The sequence below is a fragment of the Marmota marmota genome, unplaced genomic scaffold (genome assembly GCF_001458135.2).
Source record: "Marmota marmota marmota unplaced genomic scaffold, marMar, whole genome shotgun sequence".
NCBI lineage: Eukaryota > Metazoa > Chordata > Mammalia > Rodentia > Sciuridae > Marmota > Marmota marmota.
Window position 1 is genome coordinate 13,683,061 of NW_026000205.1, and position 23,134 is coordinate 13,706,194.

The 23,134-nt window shown below is 40.3% G+C and overlaps 1 protein-coding gene and 1 long non-coding RNA gene across 2 annotated transcripts in view; one reads left to right on the forward strand and one right to left on the reverse strand.

Moving 5' to 3' along the window:
• Pdcd5 (programmed cell death 5) overlaps positions 1–22,517 on the reverse strand; it is a 29,249-nt gene extending 6,732 nt beyond the window's left edge. The window contains exon 1 of the mRNA XM_048791000.1: positions 21,490–22,517. Within this exon, the coding sequence (XP_048646957.1) occupies positions 21,490–21,576 (87 nt within the window). The 5' untranslated portion in view covers positions 21,577–22,517. The remainder of the gene's footprint in view (positions 1–21,489) is intronic.
• LOC125612619 lies at positions 1,455–13,048 on the forward strand. The gene is made up of 2 exons (XR_007343096.1): positions 1,455–3,380; positions 11,635–13,048. It is a non-coding gene; the product is annotated as an uncharacterized LOC125612619 (long non-coding RNA).
• Positions 22,518–23,134: the final 617 nt, after the last annotated feature.

Genomic DNA, 23,134 nt, shown 5'->3' on the forward strand with positions numbered 1-23,134 from the left:
TTTTTTTTTTTTTTTTTTTTTGGTGGTGGTTGGGGGGAGTATCAAGATCGATCTCGGGGACACTCAACCACTGAGCCACATCCACAGCCCTACTTTGTATTTTATTTAGAGACAGGATCTCACTGAGTTGCTCAGGGCCTTGCTTTTGCTAAGGCTGGCTTTGAACTCGAGATCCTCCTGCCTCAGCCTCCTGAGCTGCTGGGATTACCCGCTCATCCCAAACTGAAACTCCACCAAATAACTATTTCCCCCTCCTCCGACCCCTGACAAACATCTTTCTACTTGTGGTCTCTGTGAATGTACCTATTTATACACTATTTGTCCTGTGACTGGCTTATTTCACCTAGTGTGATGTCTTCAGGCTTCATCCATGTTGCAGCACATATCAGAACTTCATTCTTTTTGAAGGCTGAATGTATTCCATCCTATGTATGTATACAATACATTTGGTTTAAAAAGTTCATCCATCAGTGGACCCTGGTTGCGCCCATCTTTTGGCTATTGTGAATAATGCTGCTGTGAACTTGGATGTACAAGTATCTGTACAATTATTTTGGGTAAACCTGATTCAGTGGTGGCAGGCCTTTAATCCCAGAGTATGGGAAGGCTGAAGCAGGAGGATCTCAAGTTTGAGGCCAGCCTCAGCAACTTATTAAGTCCCTGTATCCAAATAGAAAATCAAAAGGGATGGGGATGTAGCACAGTTGAAGAGTGCCCTGAGTTCAATCCTTAATACCATTTAAAAAAAGGGAAAAAAAATCTGGTACATATACAGAATTGGAGTTGCTGAACATGGTAAACCTATGTTCAAAATTTTGAGGAATTTTTCCACAAGGGAAACACTATTTTACCTTCTTATTAGCAATGCACCAAGTTCCAATTTCACCACCTTCTCACTTATTTTCTTTTGTTTTAAATAGCCATCCTAATAGGTCCTCGGAGGTTATGTTGTGATTTCAATTTGCCTTTCCCTAATGATTAGAGATATTGAGCATCTTTTCATGTGCATGTTAGCTATTTGAATATCTTCTGTAGAAAAATGTGTATTCAAGTCCTTTGCCCATTTAAAAATAGGGTTTCTTTTCTATTAAGTCATAAGAATTCTTTACATATACTGAATATCAAGCCTTATCAGATATATGATTTTCAAATATTTTATTCCATTTCATGGAATAAAATATTTTTGTGTCTTTTTTTTTTTCCCCTTTTTTTCCAGTTTTATTGGGAGGTCATAAGGAAATTTTTAGAGTCCCACTGGTATTTTTGTGTCTTTTAATGCACAAAATTTTAAATTTTCATTTAGTCCAAATTATCTATTTTTTCTTTAATTGCCTGTGCTTTTGATGTCATATCCAAGAAATAACTTTCAATTCTAATGTCATAAAGATTTTCTCCTATGTTTCCCTTTTCTTTTTCTTTTTTTTTAATATTTATTTTTTANTTTCTTGGTCCATTTTTGATGTAATTTTTTGTATGGTTTGTGGGTACAGATCTCCATTTTTTTTTTTTTTTTTGCATCTGGATAGTCAGTTTACCAGTACCTTTGTTTAAAAGGCTGCCCTTTCAGGCTAGGATTGCAGCTCAGCGGTAGAGCGCTTGCCTTGCTGGATTTGATCCTCAGCACCACATAAAAAATCATCCCTGAACAACTGGAAAAAAAAAAAAGGCTTCTCTTTCCTCATTGAATATTGTGGCATCCTTGTCAGAAATTATCTAAATGTATCTTTAACAGTTTATTTGTAGGCTATTTTATTTTTTGGTCTATGGTCATCTCAGTAACTAAAAGATGAAAGTAACCCAAGTGTCCATGCTGGTGCCACAGTGTTTTGATTACTATAGCTTTGTAGTAAGTTTTCAAATCAGGAAGTGTGAATCCTCCTACTTTTGTTATTTTTCAAGATTATTTTGTACTTCAGGTCTTTTGGGATTCCATATAAATTGTAGGATATATTTTTTTTCTATTTTTGCAAAAAAATAGGGAATTTGGGTAGAAATTGCATTAAATGTGTGTAATATTATTTTAACAATATTGTCTTCTAATCCATGAACATAGGATGTCTATTTAATGACTTTTTGAATTTCTTTCAGCAATGTTTTTTGATTTTAATTGTAAAAGTCTTTGACCTCATTGATTAATAATTCCTAAGTATTTTATTCTTTTGATGCTATTACAAATGGAGTTTGTAATAGCATCAAAAAAATTTTTCTTTTCAGATTGCATATTGTTGCAACTAATTTTTGTATGTTGACTTTGTATCTGATATTTTGATGGATTTTTTTAATGCTAACAGTTTTTTGGTGGACTCTTTAGAGTTTTCTACATATAAGATCATATCATCTCTGAACCTAGATAATTTTACTTCTTCCCTCCAATTGGGTAGTTCATTTCTTTTCTTGCCCTATTACTCTGGCTAGGATTTCAATTACTGTGCTGAATAGAAGTGGTGAAAGCCAGCATCCTTGCCTTATTCCTGATTTTAGAGGAAAAGCTTTCAGTCTTTCACCATTGAGTTTGATATTCCTGGTGTTTTTTTTTTTTTTTTAATATGTGGCTTTTGTCATACTTAAGTAGTTTCCTTCTTTTCCTAGTTTTTTGAGTGCTTTTATCATAGATGTGTATTCAATTGTGTCACATCCTTCTTTTTCATCAGTTGAGATGATCACATAGTCTTCTCCTTCATTCTGTTAACGTATTGTGTTACATTGGCCAATTTTCACCTGTTGAACAATCTTTGCATTCCAGGAATAAATCTCACTTGGTCATGGTGAGTAAGCCTCTTGGTTTTCTTGTTTTTGTCTGGCTTTGGTATTGGAATAGTGAGTTAGGAAGTATTGCCTCTTCTTTTATTATCTGGAAGTATTTGAGAAGGACTGGTGTTAATTCTTCTTTCAATGTTTGGAAGAATTTACCAAAGAAACCATCTGGTTCTGGATTTTCTTTGTGGTACTGGGGATTGAACCCAGGGCCTTGTGCATGCAAGGCAAGCATTCTGCCAACTGAGCTATATCCCCAGCCCTTATTTCTTCTTGATTTAGTCCTGGTAAGCTATGTGTTTCTAGGAACTTGTCCGTTTCTCTAAGTTGTCCAATTTTTCATAGTATATTCTTAAAATCTTTTACAATGGGTAGTGAAATATCCCTTCTAATTTTTCCAGGTTTTAAAAATATAATGTTTTAAAATGAATTCATGCATTACAGGGAAGAGAAAAACCCAAGAAGCAAAGAACAAAGTCTTCCAGTCACAAGCAACTCAGTGGGATATGTCTTCCTAGTCCTGCATATATAGACCCAACACCCCATTTTGTGTGATAGAGATTGTAGTTTTTATTGTGCTTCTCCACACATCATGAATATTCAGCAATTCAAAATCCCAAAACTACGTGAGTATTCTTGATAACCAAGAATATACTATACCAACTCAGTCTGTTAGAAAAAAAAAACTATAATTCTGCTTTTCTTTGGACAAGAATCTCGCTGAAAACAGAAATGGCAACAAGGCTGTAGATAGATGTATTGGCAGTGTTACAATTAAAATACTATGTTCTGCTAATGCTCAATTCAAAGCGAGACATAAAGCAATGAGTATACCAAGCATGATTTTCTCAGAGTTCTTTATCTAACTTATACTAAAATATTAGTATGAAGACATTTCTCAGTGAGTTAAAATAGTCCTATGACAGCCAGCAGATGTACACAATGTCAGTGGCTCTTATCCAAATGTAAATCTATGCACACTTGCTCCCATCTCTCCCTGTGTGCTTCCTTTTGCCCCTCCGCAGCAGCCTAATGAACAAGTCCTGATACACACTGCCCAGAAACATAACAATTCCACATCCAAGACGCATCTTTTCTGTTGTTATAATCAAAAAGATATTTACGAGTTGGCTAATTCACTAACTCTACTTTTTTTCTTTTGGGTGCTGGGGATTGAACCCGGGGCATGCAAGACAAGTACTCTACTCCAGAGCTACACTACTAGTCCCTATTAGCTCTACTTTTTACCATACACCGCCACCTCAGGACATCCATAAAGCTTAGATATTGTGAAATAAAGTATGAACTTCATGCCTGATAGACACAAGTACTTTACCAAAAAAATTCACGTAAGCCTAGAGTTATAATCTAAAACCATCTTGTAGATAAGGAGATACTAGGAAAGAGCCCTTCCACTCACCCTCCCTTCTCTCCCTCTTCACCATCCAGTGACAAAGTTCAAGACTAATCCTAGCTCCAGGAGGTAGACTAACAAAACCCATTCCCAGAGGATAGTTTTTTCCTAAAAACTACATAGGGGTTATTTTTGCTACTTCTATTGAACTTTGGCCATTAGGATTTATTCTTTAATACCCAGCAATATTAATTAAAATGCACATATAGAACAATGGCTAGACACTCAATAATCAAAGGAGCTTCTCCCTGTATACTTTTCTCTGCCCACCACCAAGTGGACAGTCAGCATGCTCTCCAAGATGTCAACTTTAACAATTCCATTCTGCAGATTCCTGTGAAGGGCAAAAGGGGAATAAGAAAAATAAAGGCTCACGGATTCAGATTTTGAGGATAACAGCTGGGTCAGGTGGAGCTCTGCTCTTTGATGGAGAAGCAGGTCTAAAGAATTACACCAGCAATCTTTATTTATATAGGTCTCATTAATCAGATTAAACACTATGCAAGTATTATTCTTTGTATTTATGAAAATTACAGAGTTAGCAACATTATGCAATTGCAACATTGTACAGTTGCAATGTGCAATGTTAGGAGATTTGTGTAGCTCTCAAGAAAGTTCATTGTTTAAAGTTACTGTTATTTGGCAGGTTCAGGAGCAGCTGAGCTGGTGAAACATTGTGGTCCTCTAGCAAGAGAGTGCCTTTATTTCCAGGAGCTGTGTGCCTGAGATCAAGGTCGAGGCTGATAAGACTCTAGCACAGAGTGTCCTTATAGAGGGTATTATCACAGCAGCTAGGCATCCTGCACCTTTGCACAGAAACTTTCCCAGGCACCGAGCATGCCACAGCTGTGAAGTCATCAGAAACCCCTGATTTCAGACACTGCTCTCCCATTCTGTGTCACCACTCTCTACACCATTCCCCAAATACAACCATTCTTATGAAGTAACAAGAAATACCCAAAGGGTTAGCCCTCTACTCTCACCTCGTGTTGCATACTTTTAAACATCTAAAAAGAAACATCTAAAAATCTAAAGCATCTAGATGTTTCCAACAAGGTCATGAAATTTTCTATGCTACATTGAGTAGCATTGAATAAAGCTGCACACACAATACTTAACAATGGCTAAATAAACAACCTGATTAAAAAATGAGCAAAGGGATTGAATAGATATTCCTCTGAAGAAGATACACACACAGTTGGAATTGGAGTCTATTTGAGGTCCATTTGGGGTCCAAGTGATCCAGTACTTGCCTATCATATGGGGTTCAATCCCCAGCACCACCACCCATAAAGAGAAAAGATATACGAGTGACCAGTAAGCATGAAAAGATGCTCAATATCACTAACCATTAAGGAAATGTAAGGCAAAATTGCAATGATATATCACCTCACACCCATTAGGATATAAACTATCAAAATACAAAAACCAAAAACCCAAACAAAGCCTGAGAACAAGTATTGTTGAGGATGTGGAAAAATTCAAACCCTTGTTACTTTTGGTGGGTCACTATGGGTGTGTGTGTGTGTATGTGTTGCTGGGGATCAAACCCAGGGCCTTGTGCGTTCAAGGCAAGCATTCTTACCAATTGAGCTATATCCCCTGCCCTGTAGTGGGCCACTATGGAAAGTGGTATGGTGGGTCCACAAAAAATTAAACATCATGGATCCAGTAATTCCACTTCTGGGCATATACTTAAAATAATTAAAAGTTCTTTGTACACCAACTTCTTAGCAATATTATCCACAATAACCAAAAGGTGGAAGTAACCCAGTGTCCACTGATGGACATACAGAAATGCCTAGTGATAACAGCCAGAAGGTGGTCAATTACAAGTCAAGGACAGAAAGCTCAGAAGAAAGCAAATCTGCCAACTAATCTTGGACTTCCTGTCTCTAGAACGATGAGAAAGTAGATTTCGGTTGTCTAAGTCACTCATACTATGCTATTTGGTATGGCAGCCTGAGGAGAGTAACTCTCTAGAACAGAGACACACACTGCATAATGACATTTTGGTCAACAACAGACGGTGGTCCCATAAGATCATAATGAAGCCAAAAAATCCCTATCACCTAGTGACATCATAGCCAATGTAACATTGCAGTGCAATACATTTATTCAAGTGTGAGTAGGAATGTTGATGTAAATAAACCCAGTGCTCTGCCAGTCATATGAAAATATTGTACATGCCATTATGTACAGCACACATAGTACTTGTTAGTAAATGATTAGGTTACTGGTTTTTATATTTACTATACTTTTGTTATTATTTTACATCGTACTCTATAAAAATTATTTATTGTGAAACAGTATACTGCATTACACTGGAAGTGGCCCCGTAAATCTTCTATTTCCTGTTTCTTGATCCCATTAAGAGATCATATTGAGTGACTAGCCTATATCATCTAGGCTTGTGTAAATTCACTGTGATGTTTGTACAATAATGGAGTTGACTAATGATGCATTTCTTGGAAGGTGTCTATGTGGTAGAGTGAGGCTTGGCTGTAGTCATAGTCAGATAGTAGCTCGGTTGTGACCAGGGATTGGTGGGGAGAAGGGAATGAGGAGCTGTTTAATGGGTATACAGTTTTCTCAAGATGAAAAGAATTTTGGAGATTGGTTGCTCAACAGTGTAGATACACTTGACACTACTGAACTATACATTTACAAATGGTTGAAATGCCAAAATATCTTTTATCTATATTTTATTACAAATAAAAATAAAACAAGCCAGGCACAGTGGCATATGTCTGTAGTCCCAGATACTAGGAGGCTAAGGCAGGAGGGTTGCTTGAGCCTAGGAGTTCAAGACCACTCTGGGAAACACAGGGAGACCCTGTCTCAATAGATACATGAATGCACACGTACATATTAGTCAGAGTTCTCTAGAACTTAATTATAGTATAATTATAAGAAGATTTATCAGGCTGGTTTACATGACCAGAAGCCAGATAGTCCACAATGGCCGCCTGCAGGCTGGAGAGCTGGGAGAACCAGTAGCTGCATGGTCCAAAGGCAGGCTGAAGCCTCAGAACAAGAGAGATCAATGGTGCTACCCTAGTTCAAGACCAGAGGCTTCTGGAGAATCACTGTCAGAGGCTGCTATGGAAAGGATCAGAGCAGCAATCAAGAACCCATTCAAGAATTGAGCTAGCATCTGCTGCAGCTTCCTTGTTCTTCCAAATTTTATTCCATCCAAGCTATCATCCTATTGGACCGTGCTGCCCATTCTTAGGGAGGCTGTCCATTTCAGTTGGCTATTGCACATGCCAATCATTCCTAGACACACCCCCACTGACACACCCATAAGCCCCTTAATCATGTGCATCTCATAATCCAATTAAGTTGACAATTCAAATTAACCATTACACATACATACCTAAAACCAAATACTTATCTAGTTGCCCCATATCCTTCTTATTACTGTTCTATTTTCTGCCCTCCTTCTATAATGAAATTTTTAAAAAGTAGTTTTTATTTGCTGTCTTCAAATCCTTTTCCTTCCTTTCTCTCCTCCCACCCCCATCTCAGGCTGAGGATGGAACCCAAGGCTCATACCTCCTAGACAAGCACTCTACCACTGAACTACATCCTCAGCCCTTCACCTCTCATTTTTTGTTGAACCCATCCCAATCAGAATTTTCTGCAACTCATCTGTTCAATTATAGTGGTTGAACATAGTTCAACTACTGGATAGTAATTCTTCCAATCTACCTGCAGGATTTTTGTTCTTTGGCTCTTCACTGAAACATGTGCCTTTGGCTTCCTAGTTTTCTTTTCCAGCAGAAGTTACTCCTTTGTTGGATCTGCCTGGCCCCAGTTCCTGACCCTATCTGTGGGTCGCCCCCGGAGCTCTGGTCCAGGCCCTCCATCCTTACTTCCTGGCAATCTCCCCCAGTGCTATCTATATATACTAATACCTGTCAGGTCCTATCTCCAGCCCCACACTCTCTTGGAACTTGAGGAAAGGGCATCTACCTGCACACTCAACTTCTCCACGAGGCCTCATAGGCATCTGAAACTCACTGCACTCCAAACAAAGCCTTGACTTCCTTTTAGCACCTGTCCCCTCGATTGTTCACTATCTCAGTTAAAAAAAAAAACACACCAGGTCAAAACACAGGCACCCCCATGGCCACACGGCAAAGATCTTGGAGTCCACCTGACTTCTATTTCTGTCTCACTTCACATCCAAGTCATCTGAGTCTCCGGTTGTCTCTTCAAAATCTCTCCCCACCTCCACTCTGCTGTGACTACACCACCTTCCTCTCTCATCTCAATGACTGTCTGGTGGCTTCTTAGCCAAAGAAATGCCGTGAGTGTTAAAACTGAAGAAATAAAAATGTATGCTTTTAAGGACACCATCAGAACTGTAATTGAACATTTTTCTGTGCAGGTTGCAGGTGGGAATAGGTGACCATGTATCAATACATATCATCCAGAGAACTAGCAAGTATCTGTTCACCTTTCACCCAGTATCTAATATACCCCCAGTAACATGATACTGGCCTCATCCAGAAGTTCCACCTCTGCTGACTAACTGAAATCACGGCCATTAGAACTTTAAGAGAGAAATCAGATTTTGAGATATTGATCATGTGACAGTTGTCACAGAATGAATTGGATGTTTTTCCTGGGAGGAGCAAGTGTGGTCCTCGTTTCAAAGAGCATGGGGTCCAACATGTGTGCTTGACCCTTACTCACTCCTCATACTCTGTCCATCTCCAGAGGTCAGAGTTCCTGATCTCTCACCTAAACTTGGGAATATAAATAGCTGGAATTTAATTTTTTGGTGGGGGGGTTTGTCAAAATGGACACATCAAAGTTGTGGCATTAAAATATGTCTGCTGTGGGCTGGGGCTGTAGATCCGTGGCACAGCACTTGCCTAGCATGTATGAGGCACTGGATTCAATCCTTAGCACCACATACAAATAAATAAAATACATTCTGTCCATCTACAAGTACAAAATATTAAAAAAATATTTCTCCTGTGAGGATGGCTATATTAAAATGATAGGGGGCAGACAGATGCCAGTGGTGGGCACATGAGGTTAAGGGAATAATTCTATAAATGGCCCCCCTGTGCTGACCAGCACATGCCTTAACTTTTAAAAAAGCAATTTATCTACAGCCCTATCTGGCTTACAGCAAACTACCTGCTATCTTCAGGAGAAATGCAGGTCTCAAAATGCCACTAAGAACACAAGTTACCCTGAAGTAGGGGACTTTTGTGAACTTTACACAGACCAGATCCTGGAAGCCAGGGAGATAAAGATAATTCTCCCAGCCATAAACAGGTTCCAATTAGAACTGGTCAGTATGGGCCAAAGCAACCTAGACTTATCATGGAAATGGAGACTTGAAAGTCTGATATTATCCTGCTGTCAGTCAAAAGACAAGAGGTGGACCAGAAAGGAAGCAAGCAAGCAAGCGAGCAGGGGCTGCAGGCTGCATTTCAAGATGGCTTCTGAGATATATTTTTCAGTACAAACACAGGTGATGTGGACAGATAGAATTTCTTTGTGTTTTTTCCATTACTTCTACTTCTTGCTTCTTGTAGCAATAGCAGCACCAACACAAATAGTCCCAGAATTGCACAGCACCTGTGCCTACAGAACAAGCCTGTCCTCTGCCACGTTCAGCACAATCTTCCTCTTCCCAGGACAGGCCCCTTGTCTGCTCAGGTGTCTAAGTGCCTGGTGTCTGGGTATCTCCTGCTGGCAGCAGAGGGAGCCCACACTCTACTGAAAGGAATGGTGTTTCTCATAATACAAAGCAGAAAATACCGTAATTGTTGTTTTCGCCAGGCAGTGTGTCCTTACAGAGGAAGCTTTAATGTCCCTCGTACATCTCTGTGGCTGTAAATTCATGCTCCATTATGGTATCATATGCCCGGATTCGTTCCGAGAGCCATAGCCAGCTTGGCGGGTGAACTTGGACTCCAGCGCTATTTGTGCTGCGTGTCGTTTTGCATGTTGTTACCTCGCACGCTTAAAGGTTATGTCTTAATCAGTGGTTTTCCATGAGTTTATTAGCCATGGTCCTGCAGTTGATAAAGAGGTTATATCATGGAAAAGTACCACTGAACACAGTGACAGTGATAAGATGCTCAAGGCAGAAGGAGAATTTGGCCCACTTAAAAAAAAAAAAATCTGGAGGCACAAAATACCGTGGAGTGGGGTTGGGTCTGATGGTTGTCTTGTAGCTGCTGATTTCCCTTCTTATCTGGTTCTAAGAAATAGATATTGATGCTTCTTTGCTCTCACCACACCTATTTTACATGAAATTGCATGCAGTATGCAGAATGATATTTTTTCATCATCTTTTCTGGCTCCCTGTTGAAGCTCAGTGTGGTATCAGAATATCAGGACCCAGGATTACTGGTGTGGCTGAGTCAAACCACGGTTGTTCTTTATACTATGCTCTTTCTGGGAAAGCAAAAATATTTTCTGAAACCCGTCCACTTCCTCATTTCCTCCCAATCAGCCAAGTTCTGAAACACTTCTAGGAGCAAAGCCCCTCAACTTCTTTACACTGACCTAGGGACAGCTGTCATCTATGCCTGGTGGGAAAGGGGGTCCAACAAGAAACGTTTAAAAAAGAGGGTCTCCTTTAAAATCAGTTATAGAGTTGTTGCAGTGAGCAACTACATCCCCAGTTCTTTTTATTTATTTTTGTCTTAAGACAGGGTCTCGCTCAGTTGCTGAGAGCTGAGGCTGGCCTTGAACTTGTAATCCTCTGTCCCACTCATCCTCCCAAGTTGCTGGGATTACAGGTGCAGTGTCTTTTACTTTGTGTGGCCACTTGCTGGGAGGCCAGGTTCTTTCTCACAGTGAGATCTCCAGGCAGGGGAATGAGGAGCAGTAGGATTACCTCACCGTGACTTCCTTCTCATGGCTAGAAAGTGAACAGGCAGAGGGCCATTCTGAGAGCCTCCCAGGTCCTTGACTTGTAAAGCTTCCACTACATAAAATGTCAAGCATAAAAGAAATGCACACTTATCCCACCTCAAATATAATGTGTAACTAAATAATACACGATGACAAAGGGCTAGGACACTAATTGATATATGTTTCATCAAATACCCAGGCTTACCTCAGAGATACTGTGGGTTCAGTTGTGGATCACGGCAATAAAGCAAATAGAGCAATAAAGCCAGTCACACGAATTTTTCAGTTTCCTACTGCATATAAAAGTTATGTTTATGTGATACTATCATCTATTAAGTGTGCAATAGCATTATGTCGGAAAAAAAACAATATATACCTTAATTAAAAATACTTCATTGCTAAAAAATGCTAATGACCATCTGAACTGTTAGAAAAATGGACTTGGCTGATGCAGGGTTGTTGCAGAACTTCAAATTGTAAAAAACGTAGTATCTGTGGAGCATAATAAAATGACATAGGCCTGTGTTAATCTTGACTTCTCGGCTTGGTACTGATACCTTTCTTCCCTCTTCCAGGTTCTGTACACCTCCATGGACCTTTTGGCCTTGGTTTGGGGGAACTTGATGCAAACGATGGCCCTGGATGATTGGGGGCCAGGATGAAGTCTTAGTTCACACCTGCCTGATCCAAAGAGCACCTCTCCTTAGATAAAACTGGGAGGACTCTTGCCAGTTCCTGAGAAAGAGTTGCCTTTTCTCTTTCTACAAAGATATTCACTCATTCAAGAAATGTCGACTCAGTGGCAATCAGAGTGTTAGGCACTGAGGAGACAAAGGCAGACACTTCCCCTGTGCCTATCTAAGGAGCAAAATTTTCCTCTGTTCCTCTGTCCCAGAGGTGGCTGCTCTTTGTCTGCCTCTCCAGAGCCTCCTCTGATCTTGGCTCCTAGGCGCTATATTGTTTTTTCACAGCAAGTTCCTATGCTAAAGTCCTAACCCCCCAGTGGACCCTAATCCTCTGTGGCTCATGTCCTTATCAGACCAGGACATGCAGAGAAAAGACCACAAGAAGACATAAGGAGAAGACTGCCATCTTTAAGCCAAAGAGAGAGGCCACCAAGGAAACCAACCCTGGTGACAGCTTAATCTCAGACTCCAGAACTGTGAGAAAATCTCTGTTAACAGTTTGAACCCTCCAGTCAATGGCATATTACTGTTGCAGTCTAGAGGACCAAGGACTCATTTGGATCTTTTAGAAATGCTGGATGGATGGCTATGATGCTTATAAGGATGGATGAGTGGGGGCTGGGGGTGGGGTAAGGGAAGAAAGAGGGATCCTCAGTCAGCCCCACCTCACCTGGTGGGAGGCCTCTGCCCAGTGGCAGACTCACTGTCCACTTTCTCAATCTGCTTCCTTTGGGTGTAGACGGATCAGTGGGGTTTGCGATTTTTCTAGGGTGAGGGGTAAGGTTAGGGGCTCCTTTTCCTCTGCCACAGTGAATTCTCTTTAGAGCTTCTCTTTCGTTTTTTCCTGGGGTGGGGGGAAGGGAGCTTCATTCCACTGCATCTGCCCAAAGGATTTCCATTCCTTGTTTTCTTTGGTCCCTGGGCAGGACTCAGCTTCTCTGAAAGTTTCAGTCTTGTACTGGGTCATGCCCTTTGCTACCTCTTGCTATCTCTGTTATAGTTTGAATATGGGTGTCCCTTAAAAGGGCTATTGTGTAGTTTAGTCCCTAGGTGGTGCTATTGGGAGGTGCTGTGGACCTTTTTAGTAGGTGGGGCCTTGTGGGAGGTCCTTACATTATCAGTGCATGCCCTGGAAGAGCATCATGGGACCCCTTTTTCTTTGCTTCCTGGTTAATAAGGTGTTTTTCTCTGCTGCATCAGCTTATCATGATGTGCTACTCTTGCCTGCGGCCCAGTGAATTGGACCATTTGATCATGGAGTGGAACTTCGGAATCATAAGCTAAAATAAACCTTTTCTTTTTACAGATTGCCTCAGGTATTGCATTATTGCAATGGAAAACTGACCAATATACCTCCAAGTGTCTGTTCAGGCCATTCACTCTGCTGGGAGTATCTTCTGCCACTCACCAGCCTCACTGACTGTTCAACCCATTGCAGTCCTGCGAGAGACATGACAATATCCAACAGTGGGCTGGTCAATGTGTAACAAAGCCTCTTAGAACAAGTAAAACAAAAGAAATCCTGATTTGTTGCATTTGTTGACTTCCATGGTATAAATACTCTCATCATGGCCAATTTCTACTGAAGTGAAGCCTCTGAACAGGCAGTTGAATTGGGAAGGGACATTTCTATAGCACATCACTGTATTGTATTCCTGCTATTGAGATACAACAGATGTAAATAAACTCAAGAGTAAATATAAGAGTAAAATACAATAACTAGGACTGATGTTTTGAGTCTTTATTACCTTCATATATTAATATAATTTGCTTAATCGTAAGTGCACAAAATTTAAATTTTTATAATGGTTATGTTTAAAAAAAACAGCTTGAGCATTTTCAAAACATGTAAAAATTGACTTGTAAGCTAGTGGAAACTGGCTTCAGCATATAGACAGGGTAAAAATTCTCTGCCTGGAATGGGATGGGATGTGGATACGGCGAATGTGGTGGAAGTGGTGAGCAAATGACCCTATTCTGGGAGACCGTGTGGGTTGTGAATAAACACACCAACCATCTGGAAGCTTCCAGTGGGAATGTGTGAGCAAACAGTTGCAAACAGGCCATGAAACACTTCTGGTTTGTTCCAAAGCCCCATAGCTGCACCTAAATCCTAGACAACCCTCAGCATTGTCTCCATGCCCCAGTGCAGCACTTTACCAAGTGGTTTTAGGTGGACTCTTTAGGTGCACAGCACCATCGGTAGCCACAGACCTGGGCTGTGGTCTTTGCCATCCTGAAGAGCCCAAGTGACTTTCTTGGTCCAAGGAGAATATGGGGCACTGTGACTAGATCTGGTTTTAGACAATACTGCTTTGTGCTGGAGGGTCTACTCCTTTCCTGAGTGACGTTAGCAAGTAACTTCTAGGGCTCAGCTGTCTTCCCTGAAGTTCACTCAGTCTGTTTCTTCCTGGGATTGTGCCGACATGATATGATACATGAGGAATTTTTCCTCTAGTCCTTTATATAATAGTGCATTACCTACAAGGAATTAGTTATAAAATCACCCCAATTCACCACTAATACAAGATTAATTATTAATGTGAATATTATCTGTGTGATTGAATCATTTCAGAGTGAAAATCCAAAGGTCAACTGGTAATGAAGATGTATCAGACAAAACGGTCCCAGCCAGTACATATTCATAGTGATAGACAATTTCAAGGCACACTTCTGCTGGGTCCAGAAGAATATAAAGGGAATAATAAACTGAGATTATTCAGAGCAACTGAAGAATCACAAAGTTATAAATGTCCATCTTTCTAGGAAGGCATCATAAACATGTGATCACTCTCCGTAAATGCCTGCTGATTGATTCGCCAATACTTTATTGCTGTTATTGGGATTTGTTTTTAAGAGAGGTTTCTCCATGTTGTCCAGGTTGGCCTGGAACTGGTGATCCTCTTGCCTCAGCCTCCCTAGTACCTGGAATTAGAGGTGTGTGCTATTATGCCCAGCTCCAATTCGCTAATATTAAACTACAAGCTGCCTGGCTTAGGGTACTGAGAACAAGACTAGTGGTAGGATTTTTTTTTTCCCCACTACGGATTGAACCCAGATAATACATGATACATGAGGAATCCAGTGCTTCACCACTGAGCCACATCCCCAACCCTTCTTTATTTTTCATTTTAAGACAGGGTCTTGTTAAGTTACTTAGGGTCTTTCTAAATTGCTGAGTCTGGCCTTGAATTTGTGATCCTCCACCACCTTAGCCTTCCTAGTAGCTAGGAATACAGGTTTGTAGCTGCCATGCCTGGTAGCACAGGATTTTTTTAAAAAAATATTTTAATACCTTTATTTCACTTATTTATTTTTATGCAGTGCTGAGGATCAAACCCAGGGTCTTGCACATGCAAGGCAAGAGCTCTACCACTGAGCCCCAGCCCCAGCCCACACAGGATTTTAATTCATAAAAATGGGGAAGACCGGCCCATGTGGTGCCACATGCCTATAGTCCCAGCAAGTAAGGCTTGGGAGGCTGAGGCTGGAGGATCATGAGTTTAAAGCCAACCTCAGCAAAAGTGTGGTTGATGAATTCTAAGCAACTCCATGAAACCCTGTCTATAACTAGAAATACAAAATAGGGTGGAGATGTGGCTCAGTGGTTGAGTGCCCCTGAGTTCAATCCCAGGTACAATAGTGAAGACCAGTGTCTCTTTTTGTTCACAAGCATATATATTGATACAAAAGCTTGTGTGTATATATATATATATATATATATATATATATTATATATATATATATACACACACACACACTCATATACACATTCTCCTACATGATACAGTTGCTTTATTTTTAAAAATATTTTTTGGTTGCAGATGGACATAATACCTCTATTTTTATGTGGTGCTGAGCATCGAACCCAATGCCTCACATGTGCCAGGCAAGCGTTCCACTACTGAACCACAATCCCAGCCCCAGTTGCTTTATTTATGATGAGGGCATAGATAAAACTTGCAAAAAGTGTTCTCATACCAAATTTCTATTTTTCTTACCTGTAAAGTGCAATTGAGATCAATCCCATGTCTTTGTTAAATGTTTTAAGTATTTCTAAATATAGAACTTTCTAACTATATCAAAATAAATGTAAATTGTGGCCAGGTATGGTGGAGTACGCCTGTAATTCCAGAAGCTCAGGAGGCTGAGGCAGGAGGATCTCAATTTCAAAGTCAGCTTCAAGCAACTTACTGAGGACCTAAGCAACTCATGTCTCAAAATAAAACAAAAGGGCTGGGAATGCAGTTCAGTGGTTAAGTGCCCCTGGGTTCAATGCCCAGTACAAAAAATAATGACACTTGAATATCGTGGATATTGCTATACATTTAAAAAGGCAATACAATTGTAATTATGTGGATTATTATTTAACAAGGCAAAGTGACCTGTATAAGATCATTTAAACGTATGTTTCTTAGGACTCTGCTTATATTATTCTCACAAAAGGTTTAATGACAGATGGTAGTTGAAAAAAATTTGTATCAAAATAGTTGGAAAATTAGAAACTTCTCTTTAACCTCTGTTGATTTAAAAAAAAAATTTTAGTTGTCAATGGACCTTTATTTTATTTATATGCAGTGCTGAGAATTGAATCCAGTGTCTCACACATGCTAGGCAAGCGCTCTACCTGAGCCACAACCCCAGCCCGAACCTCTGTTGATCTTGACTTAAATTATTTTCTACTTAGGAGCTCTATGCCTATCTGTAAATCTTTCCACATGCCATTTAAGCTTGTTTTATCATGGTTTACAGCTTAGTTATCACTTACTTTTTCTTTATAAGAATGTCATCAGGGGGCTAGAGATGTAGCTCAGTGGTGGAGTGCTTGCCTAGCACATGTGAGGCACTGGGTTCGATCTTCAGCACCACATAAAAATAGAGGCATTGTGTCCAGATAGAACTAAAAAGAATGTCATCAGTATGCACATTTTGTTTTTTGATAAAAATCTTGATAGAATTATGTGATATTTGAAAGGAAAAATGAAATGGGCTGACTGGCTATTTCCCAAACACTGTAATTATTCAGTTTCATTAAGTCAGAACACCCAAATATATGATTCTCCCCTTGTGTTATATACTTTAACTTTCTGACTTGGCTTTTCTTTTCCAGCAGTGGCTAGCGCTTGCCTCCAAGTGCCTGGATGGTGCCATTCCTCTTCCCCTGCTGTAATAAAGGGCTGGGGACTGGAGTGTGTCTCCATGGAGAATTCATCAAATACTTAGATCAAAGAGGCTTTCAAAAAGCACAAACCACACATTTCCTTTACTCCCAGCTGATAATTACTGTGGGGTCCTATTAGTCTCAGAGATTATTGCAGCAGATGAACTTCTGGATATTTTCAGAGGATGAGAGATAAACATGTGCTGGCCCCAGGAGCAAGGACCTTAAGTTCCCATGATGTGTTGGCCATGAAACTGGAACTCAAGCCTCATCATTGGTGACTTCTGTCTGCTCTGGGCTTAAAGGAAGTTCAAAATAAACCAACGAACTTTTGTGATTCACAAAGTATTTTTGCAGTGACTGTGGAATTCATTGAGGTCTTTATCAGTTTGTCAATCAATTGTCCCCAATGTTATTATTATTTATCAATCAGATATAACTTTCCTATGTTCTTATATGAATACACAATCAGTGCAACTCCTCATATGTGCAACCACAAGAATGGGATCCTAATTTGAGTAAGTTATACACCATATATGTATAACATGTCAAAATACACTCTATTGTCATGTATATCTAAAAAGAACAAATAAAAAGATAAAAATCAAATTTATAGAGGTGTAATTTACATACTACAAAATGCATACATTTTAAATAGACGGTTGGATGAGTTTTAACAAATGTATGTACCATGAAACCATCACTTCAATTAAAATACAGATAATTTTTATTACTTAAAATATTCCCTTGTGCTCAGTAATATGTGGGGAAATGTTTACCAGCAGGGCCTTGGGGGAAAAGTGTTATATGTTTAATTTTTAATGCACTAATAACTTAGCATAACAAAAATCCTGTCAATTTTACTGATATAAAGCATTTTGTATAGGAGCTGGGGATATAGCTCAGTTTGTAGAGTGCTTGCCTTGCATGTAGAAAGCCCTGGGTTTAATCCCCAGCACCACACACACAAAAAATAAACTGATAAAAAATAAAGCATTTTGTATAGTTTATAAGTAATAAAAAATATGGTATTCTTTATTGTAAATTCCATACAGCCAGTTGATTATCACAAATGTTTTCATTGATTTTTGCCACTGTCTTGGATCTATAGCCAACCAATGGCTGCAATTAATAGTAAAATAGTGTAGTTCTGACACAAATGTTGATTGCGATTTTCATTTACTTAAAGGAGTAAGCCAAAAGTGCCACAGGAAATGTTGGAACATCACTTGTCAATGACATTAGCAACTTCTTGCCTGAATCAGATTGACAGTTTTTGAATACCAGAAGAATATTTCCTCAGTTTTTTTTTGTGCTATTTACAACGTTAACAGCTATAAACAACCACTCACTTTTAAGTTTAATTGGCATCATAAACATTTTTTTCTGCTACTTTCCCAGGTCTAGACAATTAAAGAAAAATGATAAATCAAGGCCTGATTTGTAGTGTTTACTGATTTCCAATACTCCCACGACCCGATGTTACTCCATGTGGAGTTGGGAAGAGATGCGTACCATTATATAGTATTTCTCCCTCACATTAACGATAGCTCTAAATAACCTCAAGAGCACAGGCAATAGTAAAATATAGTAAAGTCATAGTAAAGAAGATTGGTGTGTTTATTACCTTTGTGTATGTGTGTGCGAGTGTGTGTGGGGTACTGGGGATTAAATCCGGGGTGCTTACCTGAGCCACATCCCCAGCACTTATTTATTTTTTTAAATTTTGAGACAGGATCAAGTTGTTTAGGGTCTCACCAAGTCGCTGAGGCTGGCCTCAAATTTGCAATCCTCCTGCCTCAGCCTCCCAAATTGCTTGGATTATAGGCATGTGCCTGGCATTACCTTTGTTTTAATATAATGTATTTAATTGTAAGTTTAACTTTAATAATGTCTGCAGTCAACAACCAGCTCACCAACATTCCGAAAATTTAACAATGGGCTCATCATCCAGTAGGAACTGGCTCCAGTATACCACTGCTTATGCCCCTCTCCAATCCCGCCCCACACCACTGCAAGCTCCAGACTACTGGTCATATAATTCTAACCCTACTTATCAATACTGTGAGTTATCGAACCTCAGATAAAGAGAATTCTACAGTACAAATTCCTTTGTCAGTGAAATAGTTTGCTTAGCAAAATGTTGTGTGATTAGCAGCTGTTTATTTTGTTGTGGAAAAGAATTCCATTACATGAATACTCCAAAGCTCTTTTGCTCATTCACTGGTTGATGGATATCTGCATTATTTCCAGATTTGGCAATTTCAAGTAAAGGTGTGGTGAACATTTGTGTCAAGTCTTTGTGTAGCTATAGCTTTATTCCTCTTGGTTAAACACCCAGGAACTAAATTGTGGGTCCTTTTATAAGTACATTTTTTAAGTTTATAAGAAACTGTTAAATGGTCTCCCAAAGTAGTTGCATTATTCATTCCACATCCCCACCAGCAGTTGAGGTGCTCTGATTGGTTGACATCCTCAATGTTTTGAATTGTCTGCCTTTTAAAAATGTTTTTGGTTTGTTTGGTACCAGGGATGCTTAACCACTGAGCCACATCCCTAGCCCTTTTTATGTTTTATTTAGAGACAGGATCTCACTAAGTTGCTTTGGGCCTTGCTAAGATGCTGAAACTGGCTTTGAACTTGTGACCTTCTGCCTCAACCTCCCAAATTGCTGGGATTACAGGCGTGTACCACCATGCCTGGCTTAAAAATGTTAATCATTAGAGTATGTATCTTGTGCTTTTAATGTGCATTTTCCTAATAATTGATGATGCTGAGCACCTTTCAGGAACTTATGTGCTACTTGTATCTTTTCATACCATAAAGAATATAAGTAGAATATCATAATGAAAAACTAGAATATTCTCAGATGACCCAGGACACTGGGAATATGCCCAGACTTTTCTTCCTTTGTCCCATATTTTTTCTGATAGGCTCAGAGTCTTATTCCAGAAACAGCCTAGCAGAAGAGCCGCTAGCTCTTAGATGGCATTCTCTGGCCCCTGCCTGAGGTCATTGACATCCCTATGTTTGAACAACTTATCTGGTAGGATCTTCCAGGAGAGATGCTTCACAATCATTACCTGGAGCCCTTTCTGTCTGCCATAGACAGAATGCACACATCCTTTGTTACACCTCCAGCACTCCGTGAAGGTTGTGCAGTGTGCCCAGGATGCTGGGCTGATGTTCTCAGAACTCATCTGGAAGATATTGGAGAGAGGTATCCCAGGATAAGAACTAGATAAGGCATGGAATAGCCAGGCAGTTTCCCTGAGCCCCAATCTAGAGGAAGGGCTAATATGTCACTGAAATATATCAGGAACATGGCACCAGTTAACTCGGGTTTCTACACTCAACTTTTCTCATAACTGGCAAAGTGTGAGTTGTTCCCAGAGTGGTGGGAATTTACCTGGTGTCATGAGAGCCTCCTATTACATCACCAGCCAGGCTGTCCCAGAGGGGACTCAACCAAAAGGCTTGAAGAAGCTTGATATTGCTGGGCTCATGCCTATAATCCCAGCTACTCAGGAGGCTGAGGCAGAAGGATTGCATGTTTGAGTCCAGCTTAGGCAACTTAGTAAGATCCTGACTCAAATTTTTAAAAAATTAAGGAAAGAGTCTGGAATGTAACTCAATGATAGAGCAATCAATTTTCTACCATGGGCGAGGCTGGGGTTCAATCCCTGGGAAAAAGCGGGCGGGGAGGGGTGAAGCATGAAAATCTTGATATGCTCATTTCACTGAATCTTTAAATTTAGCGATAAAGAAAATTAGAAAAAAAGGATCAATTAATGGGAGCTGACTGGAGTCAGCACATACTTGTCCTATTGGAAGAAGACAGAGGCTTGGAGTCTTGCTCACAAGGGTCCTGCTGAGTTGCCATGACTTTTACCTCCATGTTCAGGCAGGGGACTCAGGAACAGAATGGTGTCACTAATGGGGACCAAGATAAGGATGTCAGAGTTGTCAATATGGAGCGAACATATCTGAGCCTTGTGAATAAGTAAGTGCTATGGTTTTAATGTTGAGGCTTAATTCCTCCAGGTGGCAGTGTCAGGAGGTGTGAGGTCCTGGACTTACTGCCTTCATGAACGAAGTCATATCTTTCTTAAGAGACTGGATTAAGTCTCTCAAGATGGGTTTGGGTCTTGGTGGGGACTAGATAAGTTACCATGAGATTGGATTGTTACAAAGCAAGTGTACCTGTGATTTTTGACCTCTTTGCCACACTCCTACTTGCCACTCTAGCCTGTATATCCACCATATGATGCCATATACCATGTTCTGACATAGCATGAGAACTTCTCCAGATATAGCCATCTGATCTTGGACTTCCTACCTTCCAGAATGGTGTACTAGATAAACTTTATAACTGACCCAGTCTTAGGCATTTTGTTATAGCAACAGAAAATGGTTAAAGACAGTAAATCTGGGGCTGGAGTTGTGGCTCAAGTGGTAGAGCACTCATAGCACATGTGAGGCACTGAGTTTGAGCCTCAGCACCACACACAAAAAATAAAGATATTGTGTCCACCTAAAACCAAAAAAAAAAAAAAAATTAAAAAAAAGACAGTAAATCTTACCTGGTTGGTCCATCCTTTTCTATGTAAAGGCAGCATTCTGGTTCTGTTCCATCCTCTTCTTCTGTATTTACTGCACATGGGCTCCATTTATTCTTCTGAAATCTTTCACAGTCTACTCTGTACACCTTATGAATTTTCCTACCGCTCCATTTCTCTTGTTCTATACATCAGTATTTTCAATAATAAGCTGCATCCCATAATAGTTCACTCCTACGCACTTTGTTACCTAACACATCGTCCTGATAAGCTTAAGACTCTCTGGAAGACTAAGTTATTGTGTTTACAGTTCACAGCGGGAATGTGGCATCTTTAAATAATCCACACATGAAACACAGGTCCATTCAGTCCTAGAGCAAGACCTATGTTTTGTGTCTCCGGGCATGCAGCCACAGGGTTCCAACACTTTCATTTCCACTGATTTTGTGTTTTCAAGCCACAATTCCTCTTTGGTGTCAGCTGACATGCATTGAATTATCTTCTGTGTTTTGCATTGGAAGTAGTGTCCTTTAATAGCGGCATGATTGGGCTCTTCTCCCTAACCTCTTACCATGGTGATACTCATTCTGAACACACAAGTCCTCTGCTCACAAAATGCAGATAAAGCTGTGTCTGCTCAGCAGGTCACTGGCTACCTGGGGTTACGCTGGGCATCCTCACTCCAAAGCTCCTTGATAAGAGCAAATGTGCACAGGTCCAGACACCTGCTGCCTATGTAGCTTACTTGCTCTCAGATTTGTCCTCGTTAGCAGGGAAGACTGATGCACTGAGTGAGTCAGGACATGCAAATGTTGTATAACTCAAGATCACCCTTCAAACCACCTTCTATCCTCTATTTGAAATGTGCTACCCTGCCCCATCTCTTTCCCTCACTGCAAGCTCTGTTTTCCATGGTTTTAACAAAGAATGATTCTAGCATCTTAATTCGGTCTCTGAGCCCTTCTGCTCTGTCACTTTTGGGATAGGCTGCCTGGAAGTGAGGTGGGTGGCTGTCACTATATCAGGTAAGTTCTGCTCCTGCAGTGGCAGGCAGAGATGAGAATAGAAACAAAATCTTTTTTTCACGGACTGATCCAAAGAATGTCTTTGACATTCAGTGCAAGCAGCACAGCCAGCTTGCATAGGAAGGAGAGCGAGGACCTGGTGGTCCCTGGCCAGGGGTCTGTGCAGGGCAGTTGCCCAGCCCACCGAGGACAGCCGGCCTGCCTGTGCTGAGCTGGCATTCTGCTGGGTCCTGCCACTGCTTCACTGGAAACAAATGAGTAATCGATAAGCTACATTTTAACTACTGTAATAGTCCTCTAAAGGAGTAATGTGATTTAGAAGTCGGCTTGAAATTACTTCTATATTTTTACTTGAAAATCAAAGAATATCAGTTTGGAGGGACACTTAGCAGCCATGTCCAGGTACTTGTGTTCTTGATCTGGTGTGACATTTAGGGCCTTTGCTGTGAGTCACTTCTTGTATTTCTTTCCAGGCCTCCAGGGGGAGCAGGTGGGCTACTCAATCCAACTCCCAAGGGTGGTAGGTCTGGTTCTTTCTCTCTACCTGAAGGCCCCTTCTCTTGTCCCCTTCTTATGGCACAAAAGAGTTGAATGCACACAAAAGATTTCATGCACTGGACAGAAAGCCCAGAGCATGTCAGGCT